Source organism: Thunnus maccoyii, chromosome 12 (assembly GCF_910596095.1).
Source record: "Thunnus maccoyii chromosome 12, fThuMac1.1, whole genome shotgun sequence".
In the NCBI taxonomy this organism is placed as follows: domain Eukaryota; kingdom Metazoa; phylum Chordata; class Actinopteri; order Scombriformes; family Scombridae; genus Thunnus; species Thunnus maccoyii.
The window spans coordinates 9,312,525-9,331,734 of NC_056544.1; the positions used below are offsets into that span (position 1 = coordinate 9,312,525).

The 19,210-nt window shown below is 39.8% G+C and overlaps 2 protein-coding genes and 1 long non-coding RNA gene across 5 annotated transcripts in view; 1 reads left to right on the forward strand and 2 right to left on the reverse strand.

The window, feature by feature from the left end:
• Window positions 1–3,067, reverse strand: part of LOC121908429 (low-density lipoprotein receptor-related protein 8-like) — an 80,779-nt gene extending 77,712 nt beyond the window's left edge. For both annotated transcript variants that reach the window (XM_042428442.1, XM_042428441.1), the window contains exons 1-2: window positions 2,912–3,067; window positions 2,130–2,246 (exon numbers count right to left, since the gene is read on the reverse strand). In XM_042428442.1, coding sequence (XP_042284376.1) covers window positions 2,130–2,246; window positions 2,912–2,978 — 184 coding nt within the window. In that variant the 5' untranslated portion in view covers window positions 2,979–3,067. The remainder of the gene's footprint in view (window positions 1–2,129; window positions 2,247–2,911) is intronic.
• A 3,616-nt stretch (window positions 3,068–6,683) lies between these two features.
• On the reverse strand, window positions 6,684–13,868 carry LOC121908430. The gene is made up of 3 exons (XR_006099230.1): window positions 13,694–13,868; window positions 10,698–10,815; window positions 6,684–7,003 (listed from the first exon to the last, which is right to left on the reverse strand). It is a non-coding gene; the product is annotated as an uncharacterized LOC121908430 (long non-coding RNA).
• Window positions 13,869–13,943: 75 nt separating this feature from the next.
• On the forward strand, window positions 13,944–16,760 carry LOC121909101 (transmembrane protein 125-like). 2 transcript variants are annotated; one of them, XM_042429510.1, is made up of 3 exons: window positions 13,944–14,022; window positions 15,365–15,422; window positions 15,599–16,760. In XM_042429510.1, exon 3 carries the CDS (start codon window positions 15,637–15,639, stop codon window positions 16,351–16,353), a length of 717 nt encoding a protein of 238 aa, XP_042285444.1. In that variant the 5' UTR covers window positions 13,944–14,022; window positions 15,365–15,422; window positions 15,599–15,636; the 3' UTR covers window positions 16,354–16,760. The 2 variants fall into 2 exon arrangements, with proteins under 2 accessions (XP_042285444.1, XP_042285443.1); XM_042429509.1 differs by lacking the exon at window positions 13,944–14,022 and having other exon boundaries at window positions 15,074–15,422.
• Window positions 16,761–19,210: the final 2,450 nt, after the last annotated feature.

A 19,210-nucleotide genomic window follows, 5' to 3' on the forward strand; every position in this document is an offset into this window, starting at 1 on the left:
CAAGAAGACTAAAAAAAAAGTGAGACCGTCCTTTCATCCGCTCAGAAACTTAATTTAAAAATGCGTCATAGTCAACAAGAAACTTAACTGTGTCATTTCTGCACAGGATTTGCTGTGTGTAAAAGCTAAATCCTCACCGCACTCTCCCCATGTGCAGCGTATGTTGTACAAGTTTACACTTCACTGCATTACATTACTATCCTCAGTCTTTAAGCCTCCTCAGATGTAGAAATAGAAAAAGGGTTTACAGGAGCAACCCCCGAGAATCACTTTACTGTAACAGTAACACATTAATTAAATATTGCCAGAGCTGCACATTGCACCAGAGAGCCTCTTGTCCAAATCAAACAGAGTAAAAGTTGAATAACTAACATCCTTAGCCAGTCATTGGTCAAACACTACAAGGATGTCAATGCAGAGACAGAGCTGACTCCGCACAGACCTACCAGCATCATCTGCCTGCCCACGCACATACAGTATGAGGAAAAGAAATGGAGACAGACTGAAGGCCACTCTCTAATATAATAGCAAGTAAAGACAGACTGTCAATCATCAAATGGCGGGTGACGGTTGTCTCGGCTAAAGAGGCTTTCAGGAGGAGTGTTTTCACTCAAATCTTAAATGTGTCAGAAGCTCTGCCTGACGGAGAACACACAGTGGGTAATAAAACCTTCCCAGACAATTTCCTGTTTTATTAATAAAAGAAGTAAAAGGAAATAAAGCCAGACAGTGTAATGATTTTCTCTAACATCAGGGGGTTTTTGTGTGTGTGTGTGTGTGTGAAGCAGTGACACATGAATGTTTTAGGAGCAAAGATGCTCCAAATGACCTGCTTTCTTTGGCATGCCCGAGGACATGTTCTGCTGATCTCACAGACCGGGCAACAATGGCAACACCTCCAGATTAACGCACATGCTGGCAGCGCATAAGATTCATGAGGTGGTTGTATACAGCAGGTCTGAGTGTGTGCGTGTGTGTGTGGGAGTTTGCGGGAGACAGAAACAAAGACAGAAAGAGAGAGAGCGAGAGAGAGAGGTGTGAGGAGAAATAGAGAGTATGTACTGTATGTTTGCATGTGTGGGGAGGTGCAGGAATTCCTCTCGAGCCACAATTAACCCAGACACAAAAGAACATAGCTGCACGGCAAACATGCAGAGCTTGGAGTCAGCTTTGGCACAACTTCACTGGTTTCAGAGCAAGCAATTCTTCCAAAATATAGGCCACTGGCTCGCAGTCAGAAAGGAAACTGGAATTCCATTATTTCCACGCAGAACAACACATCCAAGATACCTGTCAAAGCCTTGCGCACTAGACCGAAGCACCACGCAATCTGTCTCTCAGCTGGACAGCTTTTCATTTGAAGATGATTGGAAAATGGTTCCACCTAATCAACCCTCATTTTAAAAAAAAACATGCTTGTTGAGCTTTCTATAGGAGGAGTAGGAATGAAATCACCTGCACACATTCAGGGCCTGGGGCACACACACACACACACAACACACACACACACACACACACACACACACACAAGCCTAATCCCCACTCAAAAACATTATTTTATTTGTGCCTGTATCTCTATAAACTCTGTAAGCTTCTCTGCCTTTCTAAAAATAAGGCACTGCCATGTACAAAATACAAATAGAAAAAAAATAAATAAAATACTAATAGGGAACCCAGGGAGATGTGGATGCATTTTTGAGTCCATAACTGTTAACATTATGAGAAAATACAGCTCATTAAGATGGAGAAGCTTCAATACACATTCCAGTCATGAACAGACCATTAAGTCAGGCTATAATGGATAGCTGATTGGAGTTGTTCCAGGTATTGTGATGTGATTAATGATATGAATCTAATTAGTTTTTTAACTTTTAGAACATTTTTCATTATGAAAAAAAAAACACTTTCTGGACTACCTAGTATAATAAGAATATAATGTGATGTTTTTGTGTCTCAGTGCACATTTTCTCAACTCAAATTTCATTTATTTATGATTAATTTGTATTTTAATATTGCTGTAACAGGTTATTCCCATTCACTGTGATATCTGCATGGCATCTTAATAATCACAGTTAAGCGTATGACAGACATTCATTTTTCATTGGTTCTCCACTGATTTGAACACTTACGACAGTTTTCTTCATCACTGTTGTCTGAACAGTCGTCGTCATCGTCGCACCTCCAGATGGTTGGTATACACCTTTTGTTGTTGCACTGAAACTGTCCATCCTCACACTCATCCGTTGCTGGAAAAAAAAGGGGGGGAGACAGGGTCCAGATGGATCAGCAACAAACGCACATAGTGAGTAGTATCCGCTAGTAGTTCAACTGTCATTTGCAAATGAATGCCTAATTGATATTCAGCATTCATTCGGGTCAATTGGCTGAGGCGCTGGGAGCGTCACGGGGCTGTGTTTGCTTTCAGTTATTGGTCTACTCTTTCAAGATAATTAAAAACTGTTCTGGGGGGAGGAAAAGAGGGGAAACAGCAAGAGAGGGCCCCGTGTCTGCCGGACATACAGTAATTCTCCACAACGTGAAGACAAAGATTCAGTCTGGGTTACTAGAGTCTAATACCTCTGATGCAGTATGGACGCTCACAGCCAGCAAACACATGACAGACACGCCACAGTAATTCATTCAGCGACCGAGATACCTCCTATTAAAACTGATAAAACTCATATTATTGAGAATTCATATTAGAGAAAAGTGTTTTTGTCTTTTTCTCTCTTGGTATTAAAACGTACACGCGCGCGTAGTGCCGGGAGCGCTTCCAGTCTCTCACCTCTACAGCCCATCACACACACATACACATACACACATATGCACATACACACACACACCACCGATTATAATTTGATATTTCATTTAATGTCACACACGAGAAAACACGGGTGGGATAAGCACTGACCTTCTGAGAAATGAAGCCTCAGGACTAACAAATGAAAAAGTAGCAGCGTCCTTATATCCGTCCACATTTCTGGTGGAGGTGATGGAGCTCATTCACATCCACAAAACAAAGCCCGAGAGCCGCTCTTGTAGCGCTGCGACGCCGCTGCCTGCCTCTCCGCCGTGAAACACCCCCTCCCTCCGCCTCACTGGCTGCCCGGAGCGTGACGACAGAGCGGGGGGCGGGGAGAAGAGGAGAATAGAATAGAATAGAATAGAATAGAATAAAATAGAATAGAATAGAATAGAATAGAATAGAATCTCCCCTCATCTCAAGGTCCATTTCGTAGCAGTTCAGCTTTCACTCTTTCACTGGTAATAGCTATTAAATGGACCTTGGGGTGAAACTGTGATATCAAATACTGTTTCCAAGACCAGAATGAACTCAAATCTCAAGAATAGAATAGAATAGAATAGAATAGAATATGGAAACGTAACAACATTTCCAAGAAGAGGAAGTACAAACAGCACACTAGCCTACTACACAACTACAGCAGTTGTGCATTCATAATCATTACACAAAAACATGCTGCCTTATTAGCCTATATGACAAATTATTTGCTGTTCTGATTTGAGTTCAAATAACTCAATGATACACAACTTAATAGTGAATATTTCTGACTTCAGAAGTACCCAAACATTGATTTATTTTCATTCGTTTTTTGTTTTTGTTTGCTTGCTTATTTGTTTCATTTAATTAACTAGTTAAATCATGTTAAAATGTATTGCTATGATTATTATTATTACCACACATACTGTATATCGATATAAAGGTCATGTGATAACAACTGACTTATCTCTAACCGCTGCAGAAGACCATGAAATACATTAGAAAGCCCATGAAAAATGTAGTGGAGTGGACCTTGAGTTAATATTTTCACTTATTATTTATTTTTAGAGAAAAGGTTAAAACCTTTTCAATAACGTTTTCATGAAGTTAAAGATCTTGAATGAACCATTGATTCAGCCTTAAATTTGTAAAACATTTTGTATAATATTGTGGCTATTGCAAATCAATCAAACACAGTAACACAACACAGATCAGATGAGATTTATTATAAATGTATTGATGTATTACACGAGAAGCGTGGCCTAACTCAAAGCCCCCAACAAAGAGTTCATATCAATATGTTCATGGTGAAGGCTTGAAACAACCTGCTGTTATCCCTAAAACAAAATATGGAGCTATTGTTATGTATCATCTTCTCCCACATCACAAATTCATAACAAGTATTTCCTGACCACAGGCATGGACAAATTAACATCACATTAGCACTGCAGTAAATGGCTGTTTGATGTAACTGCTATCTCGTTTGCTTTTAATGAAATACCCTGCTAGCAAGTGGAGTAACTGCTGTGATCACTTTTCTTCTTTGCTAATGCTGTTTTACATTGTTTTTGTCAGTTGTTTATGTTGCCTATCAGTTAGTCCGCTGATGGAGACATGACTGTTATAATAATTTAATATTTCTACAGTACTGGCTTTGTCTGTTATCATTTTTGGAAAAGACTTAAAGTTATATGAACTCACTATTATAAAAGCGACACAGTTCAAGCCTTTATGTCCTCTTGAACTAGAAGAAACTATCACCAAGTTATGTCAGCTAACTTCTAGTGCTGCTGCCCACAGATATGTGGATAGCAGATGGAAAAACAGCCCAGATATAACCAGTGGATACAAATAAAAAATCAAGTACAAAAAGAAAAGAAACTAAATAATTATCTACTATAACTATACATATAACCATATATCATTACACACACACACACACACACACACATATATATATAAACAGTAGCCTACATACATAGCCTATATAGGTACATGTATATATATTTTTAAAAATAAATAAACTATGAGCATATACCATATTCCCCAAAAATACTGTTTTCATTGCTTTCTTGCTTGTGAAATATCTAACTCATGACAAAAATGTCCGAAGTTCAATTTCAGTTTGAAGTCAGACCACTTCTTTTTATGACAAAGAAAATATGTACAAAGAAAATAAGATCTTTGTCCATCACATTGTCTTCAAAACAAAGAAGAATCTCTTAGATGGATCCTTTGCTCAGTCTTTGTCCTTATATAATGCTCCATGTCTGTCCAGAATATTTTTGTTGAAATGCAATGGAAAAAATGGGTACATCTGGTGCAAAATCCTAAAAAAAAATCCCTCTTTTATGTTGTTAATAACACAATATTTATCATCAGTTAAACATATATTATGCCAATTCAATTCTCCATAAAGGGATGCCCAAAAACATCTCCCTGGAGGAAGAGCAACCCCCCGTATGATATTCCTAATATGTTACAAATGACCATCTGCATTAAGAAGTTGTTCAACCGGTATAAAATTTCCTGTCAGAGATTTATTCTTGTACTGAATATTTTTATTATTCCATATGTAAAATTAACATGTGGAAAAAATGTGTTTATAAACCAGTTTCCAGGCAGTTAAGGGTTGTTGATGGAAAGATTATTTCACAGGTAGCTTATCAGTTTTGTAGTCAAATTGAGTAGGGAGTATTGGAAGCACTGCTACTGTATGTGTGGTATGTATTGGGTAGTGTGGGGGTGTAGACCTTTGGTTGTCCATGTCACACCCACTGAGCCAGCAAAATCAATTTTAGGGCATGACAGACAGGTGATAGCGGTATAGTGGTGGGGACTAGCAGGAGCAGATAGGAGGGGATCAGGAGGTCAAGCAATTTTGTGTCCCTGTGGTGTTTTTTTGTGCAGTTTGGGGGGAGTAATTTAGAAAAACCTCTGTAAAGTTCCTAGCTAGAGGTCTACGCAGGGATGTAACAGTGAATCCGCACAAGCAACAAACGTTTTTAAAAATGTAAACAACAGAATGAAAGAAAACACTCCCAGTCCCACCTGTTTCAGCATCAGCTTTTGTACAGCACCATATCCTGTTCAACAACCCCATTATTAATATACCCCCTAAGCAATAATGTGATATGATTCTCATCTATATGCAAATTATGCGAATGCTAAGGTGAGCCGCAGACTGTACAGTTCCTCAGCAGCAGCAGCAGCAACAGGAAAAGGCCCCCTGTACCTCTTCCATTAGGCAAACTGCAGCTTTATTGCTCTTTCTAAACACAATGAGGTAATACTTGTCTGCAGATAAAAGTGCATCAGTTGTATTTACAGGGTCTCATGGCTTCCAGCCAGAGTTAACGAGGCTGTCTTTCAAATCTAGGCCACGGCCATTGCCGACAGCGTAATCAGTCATTTTAATGGAGATAAGCTGAAGGATAACTTAATCCCCATCCTAACCTCAATGTATAGTAAATACACAAAGCAACACTGGCACATATATGCACACATTTGCACCAACAATACAATTCATAACCAACTAAGTTGAATCATGGTAGTTGGGGCCTGTTGTCATGGTTGCACAGCAACCATCCAGTAAGAATGAGGCAGCAGGACCAGACTGAAAGCAAAAACACAATGGTTGTTAAATGAGTGTTCAAATATGTAACAGGAATTACTGTCTGGAAATGAGCATGTTAGTACTATCAGTCATCAGTGATATTAGCTCATTTCAGGCCCACCTCATTGGAAAGACTCGTTCTGATGAGCTGTGACCAAGATGTTTAGCCATACAGGAAAATATACTCAAAGTTTTCAGGCAAATAACTTTGGAATCACAAAGTTTGAGCTTTTATTTGTAATTTCCATCATCTTAGGGTATATCACCCCATAATGCAATGTAGGCTCATTATGTAACATGAACAGAAACAGCTGCTCATAGAAACAGCTTACATGCTGCAGGTTTTGTATTTCCAAAGGTAATTATAACATGTTAAGTACAGTATGTATTAGCATTCATGCTCATCTAGTTCTTTCAAGTAAAAATTAAAGCGATGCATATTGATGTGGTGCAAGAAATGGTTTTGGTTTAGTCGCAAAACTGATTTCCACCTATCAGAGATAACACAAACTAAATTGAGTTTAGAGTCAATTTGCTGTGAGGAGTGAGTCATGACTAAATGAAAATGCTTTTAGCGCACCAAGGATTAAGTAGGAGGCAATGTATATCTGAAAGAGAGAGAGAGAGAAAGAGAGATTGTCAGTCAACTGAAAATAAAGAAATACTATAGAGCAGATTTTGCATACCAAACACACTGTAGACTGTGCTGTCCCTGCTCTGGCAGGCTGGCTGGTGTATGCCTCGGAAAACTAAGGTGTTGCTATAGGTTAACAACCTTGACCCTCTTCATGCATTCAATAATTGACAAAAACAACAGTTCTATAAAATTAAATTGTAAATTCATTTCAAGCCCAAAATGAAGAGAGCCACACCAGCAGCTCTGTGAGGTTGTACTTAGACAGAGTGGTGCTTTTAGTTAAATGCTAATGCCAGTATGCTCACATTCTCATAGTGACAATGTAAATGCTCATGTTTAGGTATAGTATTTATCATGTTCACCATCCTAGATTACTGTGTTTAGTTCAGCTTATTGACATGCTAGCATTTGCTATTTAACAGCAGAAAGAAAAAAGTACAGCCGAGGCAGATAGGAATGTACTTAGGTTTGCAGTTCAAATTAAAGTTTGATGTAATGATGTTGCCAATAGAAAGTCAGGGGATGACAAAAGTTATTATAATTCATCCTGTGGGGAATATGAGAGTCAGTACTATTTCACTCAAAACCAAAAATGTAAACTTCATGGTGTTGCCAGAGGAGACATTAGGGAATCACAAAATTCATTACAAAATTTCATGGCAATCCATCCAAAAGTTGAGATATTTCAGTCTGGACCAAGATGGTGGTCTGATTGGCTGCAATTGCCATCCTTAGAGCCATGCCACTAATAGCTAAAAAATCTTGCAAATTGCAAAGTTTTGTCAGTCCATATTACTCGATATCCAACATTTCCCATGTAGCTATTGAGGGGATTCTAGTGCAGGAGGCACAGCACATGCTCCCTGACCAGATACTGTGTGTAGAGCAGACAAAGCCAGACTCTTTCATTATTGTCCTTGGCAACTTTAACAAAGGGAATCTCAGCCTCTCTAAATACCGTCAGCTGATTAAATGTCCGAGGGGAGAACACTTTAGATCATTGTTACACTTACAATCAACAGTGTCTATCTATCATCCCTTCTCCTGCGCTGCACTGGATCACTCTGACCACACCATAGTTCATCTGATTCCTGCATACAGGCAAAAATTAAAACTCTCTAAGATGTTGTGAGGACATCTAAGAAGTGGACCAGTGAAGCTATGTGCTTGGACTGTACTGACTGGGATGTTTTCAGGACCGCTTCCAACAGTCTGGATGAGTACACATAGTCTGTGACGTCATACATCAGCTTCTGTGACAACAGCTGTGTACCATCAGGCACCAGGGTTAGTTACAACAATGACAAACCCTGGTTTACAGCTAAACGCTGACAGTTAAGGTTGGAAAAGGAGGAAGCTTTTAGGAGTGGGGACAAGGACCAGTTTAAAGAGTCTAAATACAGGTTTAGGTCGTGAGAAATGCTAAACATCTGTACTCTGAGAAACTTCAACAGCAGTTCTCATAAAACAACTCGGCCCCTGTCTGGAAGGGCCTCAGACAGATCACCAACTATAAACTGAGCCACCCACTCCACTAATGACTTGCACTTGGCCAATGACCTGAATGAGTTCTACTGTCAATATGAAAGACAATGGGACAGTCATGACATCTGGCCTCTCCACAACTGCCCACCTCTGAGCACGGGTTTCCCTCAAAGCTGTGTCCTTTCCCCTCTATTCTTCTCCCTGTACACCAACAGCTGCACCTCCAGTCATCAGTCCGTCAAGTTCCTGAAGTTTGCAGATGACACCACTCTCATTGGACTCAACTTTGGTGGGGATGAGACTGCCCTACAGGAGGGAGATTGACCACCTGGTGACTCGGTGCTGACAATACAACATGGAGCTTAACACTCTAAAGATAGTGGAGATGGTTGTGGATTTCAGAGGGAACGCAGCCCCACCTGCCCGCATCACCCAGTTGACACTGTGGAGTCCTTTGCTTCTTGGGAACCATCATCAGCCAGGACTTCAAGTGTGAGATGAACATCAGCTCCCTCACCAAGAAGGCTCAGCAGATGATGTACTTCCTGTGGCAGCTGAAGAAATTCAACTTTCCAAAGTCAGTGATGGTGCACTTCTATACCACCATCATTGAGTCCATCTTCACCTCCTTCATCACCATCTGGTATGCTGCTGCAACTAACAAGGACAAGGGCAGACTGCACCATCTCATCCACTGTGCCGAAAAGGCGATCAATGCAATCTACTGTCCCTCCAGGACCTGCATGCCTCCAGGACACTGAGGCGAGCAGGAAAGATCATGGCCGACCCCTCCCACCCCAGACATAAACTTTTTGAAATGCTCCCCTTCTGAAAGAGGCTGAGGTCTGTCAAGACCAAAACCTCACGTCTACAGCTGGCCTCATCAATAAGGCCTGGGACCCCCACTGACACAGATTCTATCCCCCCATGGACATTACACGTAATATTAACGTAACACCCCACAACCTCACATTTGCACATCTGTGATCTTTGATCTTACATGGCACTTTACATTAATACTATTTGTATTATTATCATTATTATTATTATTATTAATGCACACTGCATACTGTTTACTCCTGGTCAGTATTTTGTACACTCATCTCATTCTCCTCTATTTAATATTTAATATTTAATATTATATAAACCTGTAGCAGTTCCTCTCACTTAGAATATATTTTACATATTTGTTTTTCTTTCTATTGTAATTCTTTCTTGTTTTAGATTATTTAGGATTACTTAACTTTGTGTATATTTTTTGACTGTTACACACCACAACAACGCCACAGCAAATTCCTTGTATGTGCAAACCTACTTAATAAACCTGATTCTGACACTGCTGAGCAGAGGTGTGTGTATATTTCATATATACATATATTTCAACTACTACTTTCTCCAGAAATGGATACATTGCAGACGTATCTTGTAAAACAGTAGAACAGTTCTTACTATTCTGTAGACTACAGCACATGCCACATCAAAATCCTTCATCACTCAAGCTTCTTGACAGACTGTTTGCAATTATCATCTCAATTATCAGTGCTGTTACTGAAATTAAACCACTTCATGACACATCTCTAGTTGTAAGTTACTGCCTGACTGACACCTATAGTTATAAACTATGTCTGTACCAGGGCTCCTAATTTTTGGAAAAAGTTGTATTGCAAGGAGCTCTAAAATGTCAGGATTGGTAAGGTCTGTCTGTGTTTGCCTGGTGTGTCACATATTGTCAGGGGCCTCAAGAATTGGCAGCAGATCCCTTTCATTTGTCACAGCAGCAAGTAGGCAGGATGATGTGCCACATTTCCTCAACATTTTGGATTCAGGAAAGGCTTCCATCATCCTCACATACAGTTACAGCGATCACAGAAATCTGTTCCAGTTCCTCTTGCATGTGAACAGCATTTCAGTAAATAGTGTGACTTCTTCTCTGGCCACATTTCTTATTTAATTAACCTTTAGGGGACATTTGCTGAGCATGCATACTCCCCCCCACCACTCTACATTCACACAGCTGCAGAAACTGGCATCGATAGGCTTTATGGTTCAGTTACAGTATAGCTCTCCAGTGATGGCCTCTGAGCATTGAAGCAATTAAGTTTAAGTACCTTGCTCAAGAACACCTCAACAGCTGCTGTTGAGAGATGAGAGAGACACATTTGCTCGCTGTTTCCTCTCACCTTTCACCAGCTGGTTGAGGGAAACTGGAACAGCAAGGCTCTTGTCACAAACCCTGTTTGTCTAGCCCAGTGGTCTGCAACCGTGAGATTGGTTCATCCTCTCCGGTTGATGCTGCACCTGCCAGTGAAATCAGCTGCGGTAGTGTTGGGCCAGAGTGAGAAAGTGTTCGCACAAATCTCTCTGTAGCGAATGCTTGGAGTCCAATTTGTCAGACAGCATACTGCAAGTAGCATACTGCTGCAGGTTTGCAGAGGCCACAGTCAAGACCTAACGCTCTTACAGCCCCCTACACTAATCTAACCATAACCAACTATCACATTTTTAAAAGCTTTTTTTCCTCCCACACACAGACCCAACGCAGCTTCCTAGTTTACAACTAAATGTTTGGAAACTTGTAGAAACTGTAAATTATTGCTGTACAGTGTTCTAATATAAGTGATATTGAAGGATGTATTTCTGCTATTTTTTATGATACATGTGGAATATATCATGCAAATATAAATTAAGACAAGGTAATTTGCTTAAATGGCGAAAAATGAAAGGACTTTTGGGGCCCTGGTGGGTGCATGTCCTCTGCTGGATTGCTTCTGTGCTCAGTTGGCTATGCTTCCATGTGCATATACATATATACTAGTACAGTGGTTGAAGGAGTATTCAGATCCTTTATTTAAGTAAAAGTACCAATACAGCAATGTAAAATACTCCACTACAAGTAAAAGTCCTACATGAAAAACTAAGTTAAAAAAAAAGGTAAAAGTATTAGTAGCAAAATGTAGTTAAAGTATTGCAGTAGTGGTTTGGTCCCTCTGACTGATATATTATTATATATGACATCATTAGATTATTAATACTGAAGCATCAATGTGTAAACAGCATGTTACTGTTGTAGCTGCTGGAAGTGGAGCTAGTTTCAACTACTTTATATACAGTTAGCTAGTTTAGTCCAGTGGTTCAGGGTCACTAGATAAATCAGAGGGGTCATGAGATGATTAATGGAAAAGAAGAAAAAACAAAGTTCTGATACAAAAATCTGTTTTCAGTTTTTGGATTTTCTCTCTTATCTTTGATTTTTGGTGAAATTTTGGATCATTTGAACATTTATTGAAATCAAACCATGTGAGAAGTTTAGAGGGAAAAATCATTATTTGGTGGAGCTGTTAACAACTCATAGACATCTGAAATGTGACCCCGACTACACACGGCTTTTTGTAAGACGTCAAAAGTCAAAAAGGTTGGAAACCACTGGTTTCATCTTTAACAATGTGTTGTATTTGAAAAGACTGTTATATTATCCATTGTGTCAAATCTGTAAAGTAACTAGTGACTAAATCTGTCAAATAAATGTAGTGGAGTAGAAAGCACAATGTTTCCCTCTGAAATGTAGTGGAATGAAAGTATTAAGTCACATCAAACAGAAATACTTGAGTAAAATGCTGGTACCTCAAAATTGTACTTAAGTACAGTACTTGAGTAAATGTACTTGTTTACTTTTCACCACTGGGCTAGTATAAGTGGTGCATCCAATATTTTTACAGGGACATTTTGCAGGCTGCTGCGCTAACCTTGAGGCTGCTGCCCCCTGCAGGATGACAACAACAACATCACACATTTTGCACAGGAATACAACATTGTATGTAACTGTACAGTCGAGTCATCTTTACAGGAAATGGCACAAGTTGCATTTATAAACTTTCAGAAGAAACTGCATATATAACAGATACCCACCCAATTTCAATGAATTGAATAAATATTGTTTTGTCAATGTGTGACTTTCAATAACACGGTCTTTTTAAGAGGCACATTCAAAGTGATGTAAAGTGCAGCCCCTCAGTATTTTGCCAATGACACATTTCCCACTGGTTATTATTTTTGAAATGAACCAGTGATTAGGAGGTCAAAGTCATCTTTGAGGTACACATCCTTAATGAAGTACTTGCCAATAATAGTGAAAGAAAAAGTGCATCACTGTCCAAACCCATATGGATTACACTGTATATAACATGCCGGAATTTTAGCTACCTTTATCAAACAATAAAACAGCAGAACTGTACAGTATTGCTTAAGGGACTTGGAAAACACTGATGGTTATTTATTGCCACCTAGTGGTTGAATCAGACTGACCAGAGACAAATCAATGAGTGACTCTTTAAAGTCAGATTTTGTTTATTCTATTGATTTATTTTTACTATAAAATAAACTGGTACTTCAACTACATCAACATAATTAGCAGATTGATCAGCACCTGCTGACCCTATGTCAGTACTCAGTACTACCTGTGGCATTATAATATATGACACTCTTGTAATTCTTGTAAGATCTGGCTTTAGAAAGAAATTATACTTCTTACAGTTACACAAAAGCACAACATGACTCTAGGGTATTATAGTTATTAGTGAGTCAGCCCAGTGGATGTTTTTAACATTTCAAATGTCAGGACAAAAGAGTAGACTATAGAAAAACAGCGGTAAGCAATAATTTTCTAATCATAACATGTAGCATAACCGTGATAAGAATCTGATAAAAAATGTCTCAATTACATCACCATCTTTGATAATAGATAAAAGGTTTCAAGGACCAACCACAGGAAGAGGAAAAGACAGACAGAATAAACACCATGTACAAACCAAAAATGTCTATCTGTTCCATCATTAGTTCATTCCCCCTGTATTATCCTCTTGTCTGCCTCCATCATACTTTTTTCTCATTATGACAAAGTAACAATTTAGATTAATTTATTAGTTGAGGATTTTATTTTAACCTTTAACTTCGGATGAGATTCAAAGTTTCAAAGATTCCAAAGCTGAATTGTACATTTAGTGATATTGTCCACCAGGGGGAGAAAGTGCACTCTGTAGGTAGTGTATTTTTAGACATGGTAGCCACAAGTTGGCTGCTACAAATGGAAATTTCATTCAAAAATCAAAATCATTGATCGTTAATGTGAAGACTCAAGATTATAAATTGAAGAGTCAGTAAAAGAAAGTAAATGCCTTACCATGTGATAAATCTGTGTGGTTATGATGTATCTGTCAAGCAGAGCTTTCTTACTGCAGACACTTTGACTTCTCAGTGCAAGAGAAGCACAGGTGTAACTAATCAATCAACATCAATCAGCATCAAGTCTTGTTCCATTTAGGTGTACCAGCAAACTAGCATATGTGAGAGCAAGGGCTTGGCACTGGAACAAACCGTATGAAACAGCTATTGAACAGTTTCAGCTGTGTCTTCCCAAGATGATTGATTAGCAACAAACCAAAACACAAGTGTACTGAAATTTGGCTTCTTAAGTGCCAAGATTCTGGGGAAGAAATGTAAATACATCAGGTAGATTAAGTCATGTTATTAAAGGAACTGTTTTACATTTTGGGGACATATGCTTATCTGTTTTTAGTAAATGAGAAGATTAATACTCTCATATCTGCATCAGTATGTAACAGGAGACAGGAGATGGCTAGCTTAACTTAGCATTAAGACTGACCACAGGAAAACAGCTAGCCTAGCTCTGTCCAAAGTTAAAAAATATTCACTACCAGCACCTCTAAAGCTCACTAATAAACACATTATATCTCATTTGCCAAAACAAAAGTATAAAATACAGAAACAGAAGTGTAAAAATTACATGTTGTGGTTTTCTGGGGAGGTGTGGAACTGACTATTTCTCAGAATTTCCCTGTAAGACCTTTGGACAGAGCCATGATAGCTGTTTCTCCCAGCATTCAGTCTTTATTCTATGCTTAGCTAATCATCTCCTGGCTGTAGTTTCATATCGTACAGGCATGAGAGTGGTATCTCATGTAACTCTCTGCAAGAAAGAAAGAAAGATAATGAGTATATTTTCCAAAGTGTTGAACTTTTCCCTTAAATTCAAGGCAAAATCTTTTAAAGAAATATTTTCAGTGTTGGCAGGTATATTAGTGGAAGTCACAGATCAGCAGGCACAGGTCAGTAAGAATCCCTCTGAGGAGAGGCAGCGTTCACTGTGGCCAATCTAAGAGGTCAGCTTAGTGTGTGAGTGACGCTATCCTTTGGATCACAGAAACACCATTATCAGTACACACTGACATCACTCAGCCCTCCACAACAGCAACGCAACAACCCTCCTCAACTCACACACACCACCACCCGCCTTCTGCAGCACAGTCATTGTGTTCATCGGGCAGCCCATTGTCTGTGTGTGAGCACGGTAGACAATGTTGCCAATCTTCTTCCAAACCATGATCCAACACTGCTATTGTGACCCGTCTTTTTCCCACTTAACCAGACAAGATGGTGTTCCCGTGTGATGAGAGAACGGGGTGGTGGGGGCAGGGGGAGGGTCGGGGTCAGCTGTTGCGCCTGGCACTGGGGTCATGTCCATGTCAGCATCATTCTCAGTTCTCTACTTGTAATAAGTTGTGGGAGTTCCTACTTTTGTACTGTTGGGTCATTGCTGCTTTACTACCTTCAGCTTGAAATCAGGATTTGTCTACCATCTACATCGAGTTTCATCTTTGAAACCAGCCTCTGCAGTTCAAATTAATTCCTCAAGCAACTGAAAAAAAAATTGTTGAAGTTGGATTACTTTCACACATGACTCAGAAGGAGAGCATCTCCTCTAAAGAATGAAACAACAAGACCAAACAACTGTAGGATCCTCCAAACTAACTGTTGTAATGCTATGACCAAGGTTATCTGATGGGACGCAGATGGATGGACAGCAACACATAACACTCATCTAACATCAGGTGAGTAAATGTTCTCACATCAGTCGAGATAATGCACATGATACTCCTCTCTTTCAGCCGATAATACATATATAGATGTGGTAAAAAGAAAACTAACTGTTGAAATGTTTTTAAGACCATTCTGTTTGTTATGTTGTATTCTGATCATCAACCCAAATTCTGCACAATGTTACAAGGTGTCTGGTTTTTGGATGGCTGAGTTGTGACCACCATCATGCCTGAGATGCAGGCCTTCTATCAGCCACGCCATACCATCCGTTATCCCCCAGAGTTCCACCTGGACCCCACCCTGATCCAGCGGCGTGTCCTGGAGGATCAGGTGGAGCTGTTGTGGTTCAGAGAGCCACGCCACTCCCTGCTGTGTTACTGTGCTTCAGTCGCTCTCATACTAGGGCTGGGCCTTGGCGGCGTGGGCCTCCTCTCCACTACCACCAGCCTGTCCGGGGAGTGGCGTCTTGGGGTGGGCACCACCCTGTGCCTCTTGGCCCTGGCTGTTCTGCTCAAGCAGCTCCTCAGCTCTGCCATCCAGGATATGAACTGTGTGCGCAGCCGGCGTCGGATCGACCAGCTGAAGAGCGGTGGGCAGGCTGACCCAGCGCTGATCCTAGCTGTGGGGCTGGCAGTGATGCTCTGTGGGACAGTGCTGCTCTGTGTGGCCACGATTGGCAGCCAAGGTTATGACAGCAGGGAAATGTTGGTGTCTGGTCTGGTGCTGATGGCTGCTGGGCTGGGCATGGCTCTAGCAGTAGTGGGCTATAATGTGCTGGTCTACCTGAAGAGGAGAAGAGAGCAGAGGAGGAGGAGGAGGATGATGAGAGTGAGCAGAGCGAGGAGGCCGGGGACTCAAGCTGTCAGGGTGTTCAGTGTCTCAGGGGGACAGGTGAGCCAGACCAGGAGAGAGACATCCTCCAGCAGGACCAGCCTGATCTGAATGGGCTAAACTGGCAAAAACACTCAGCGGGGAAAAAAATCAAAGTCTGTGAAAGGAAGATTAAATTAAATTTGTAAAGCAGACACAAGTGAAAGGGAAATAAAGATAGAAACAACAAAGGAGATGAGATTGCCCATTTAAGACTTCACAGCTCTTGTGGTATTTATCCAGTTATTGTTTTGCCATTAGAATAAAATGGACTACTGCTGAACATCATCAAAAGAACACCTGCACATAATTGGTACCAAAAAAACACACCGCTGTGCAGGTTGCTGTCAATAATGGATCAATGTACTGATAAGCACATGTATTGCATGTTTTTACTGTCTAAATGCACCATTATTAAGCTTGAAAATAAAGACTCAGTAAGTGTTCACACTAAATCCTTTGTGTGTTCATGGCACGGACTCAAAGACTACAACTGGCAAAGAATGAATGAACATGGAATTCCAATGAGAACAAATTCAATGTATTAAAACACTTTTTTTTATTTTATATGATTGCACTCAAGTTCCTGCCTCTCGCACAACAATCAAAATATCACATGTTGGACATTAACAAACTAAAATCTGTAACTTTCTGCAGGCTCAGATTACAACAAAGATGATGGAGTGTCAAGTTGTTTCACCTCTTTGTGGTTGATTCACAGACAAAATGTAATTTATCAACCAGATAACATGAAAGTGCATATATCATTCACAGTGATGAGGAATTAGCATGGAAACAACAAACAACAAGAAACAAATGAGATCAACATTTCTTATTATTAGTATTGAAAGCATTGTCACGCTCAGTAAATATGCCAATTTGAGAGTTTCACCGCACTCCTACTTACAGATGGATATATACACAAAATTTATTAGCTGGAAATATTACAAAATTCAGCATTAATCAGTAGTACTCTTTGTGCTCATGAACTCAATGACAAACAGTAATATTTTAATTTTTTTTTCTCTCTGTTTGTTAACTTTCATTATCATTATCAAATAAAACTTTATTTTGGACACGTCCAATCTTTACAACTTCATATCATGTGATATTTTAAGCAACTGTGGCTCATTCAAGTTTTTATCTTTGCCATACTGTACATCTACTGTTATACCAGTGGTTCCCAACCAGACTGGGACCCCCCAACGGGACACAAGAATCTGAGGGGTTGAGAGATGATTAAAAGAAAGGAGAAATGACAAATTTCTACTGGATAAATAGTTCCTTTTTTTCCTGACTTTTATCTAAACTTTGATTAGCCAAAAAGGCTGGGAACCACTGCTTTAGATAGATTTCTCTATAATGCAATTTAATTTAAGTTGTAAACCAGCTGTCTCCCCTTTTATTTTATCTATCTCACCCTATGGTGAACTGAAGATCATCATCGCTGTCCCCCATCCCCTCCTCTCCCTCCTCTCTTTCTCTCTCTGCCATGTGTCTGTCATTGGTCGTGATGTAGTTATCCTCAATGAAGCCATCATCATCATCATCCAGCCCTCTACCCATTCCCATCCTGCCTGACACGCTGCTAGGGAAGGACTCATCTTGGCCATACTGGCTGACCCCGTCGGCCTCTTGGAGCAGAGAGTGTCTGTAACTGGCCAGGAAACGATGGAAGAGACGAAACTTGACAGCCATCACGATGAGGAGTGACATGGTGAGGACTGTGCCCAGTCCAGCAGCCAGATAGGACCAGTCCAGTCGCTTTGGGTTGTCTTGTGGATCAGCTTCCCCTGGGAAGACAAAAGGAACAAAATGTTTTGCATCTACATGTAACTATAAAGACAGAGAGGTCAACAGCAGTGCATTCAAATTGCTTCCTGTAGACAAGATGTTATAGAGTCCAAAGTTCCTCAAACACACCTGGTTGTAAATAGTCAGATGATGGTATAATACGCAGCGGATTTTTGTTACTCACTTTGAATTTTGGTACTGTTGGAGTGATCTTCTTCTTCCATCAGATGTCTTTGAGAGCCTTTGTGACCCTCAAGATCCAATACAGACACAGAATGTGCTTTTATGATAAAAGCTTCACAAAAGAAAAGCACCACAATGATTCTGAAGCTCCACCAACCCATCTCTGCGTCCTGTAGGAAGATTTAAACAGGCACAAAACAATATTTAAATTAGTTTGACCTTCGAAAAGTCCTCTTTTTGTTATTATCCCACCATGACAGCTTAGCAAGGACATGCAGTCCGGAGAACCACAAAGAGAGGAAATTTACATAAAAAAGAAGCTTTAGCTGAACTTTTGAATATATTTATACACAGAGGGATGACTGGGATTTTTGTCCCCCATCTCTTATATTGGAATCCCATTAAGGAAGGGATCTTTTCATAGAAATTATGGAAAGGAGGATCAATTACAGTAGCCAATAACTCTTTAAATACACATATTGGATTGGCAGTATTGTTTTATGACAGATAAATGTGAATACATCTTTTAATGTATGGCCGATTAGACACCTGGACACATACTTAGCACAACTATTAATAAGCTTAGGATCAACACTGGAAAATCATAGTGTTAACATCATCAAAAAGCTTGTTGAAATTTGATTGGTCAACTGACATTTGATTGCTTTAGTTATCAATCTGATTTACATAAATGATCATCATCATTGTCATCAGTATTGTTAGTGATCATGACCCCTTTAGGGGGGAACACGACCCTCAAACCATAACCCTCTTCCAGAGCACATAGTTGCAAGCTCAAGCTTCAGGTGATAATAATTTATATTCCATGTTACAAGTGGAAAAGTCCACAAACATGTCTCTTGTTGCTGGAAAAGATTTATTACAAAAGCAAATCTTTTGTCTTGAATTTGAAAAATAATAGCACACATTTTGTAGTTAGATTGTCCTCTTT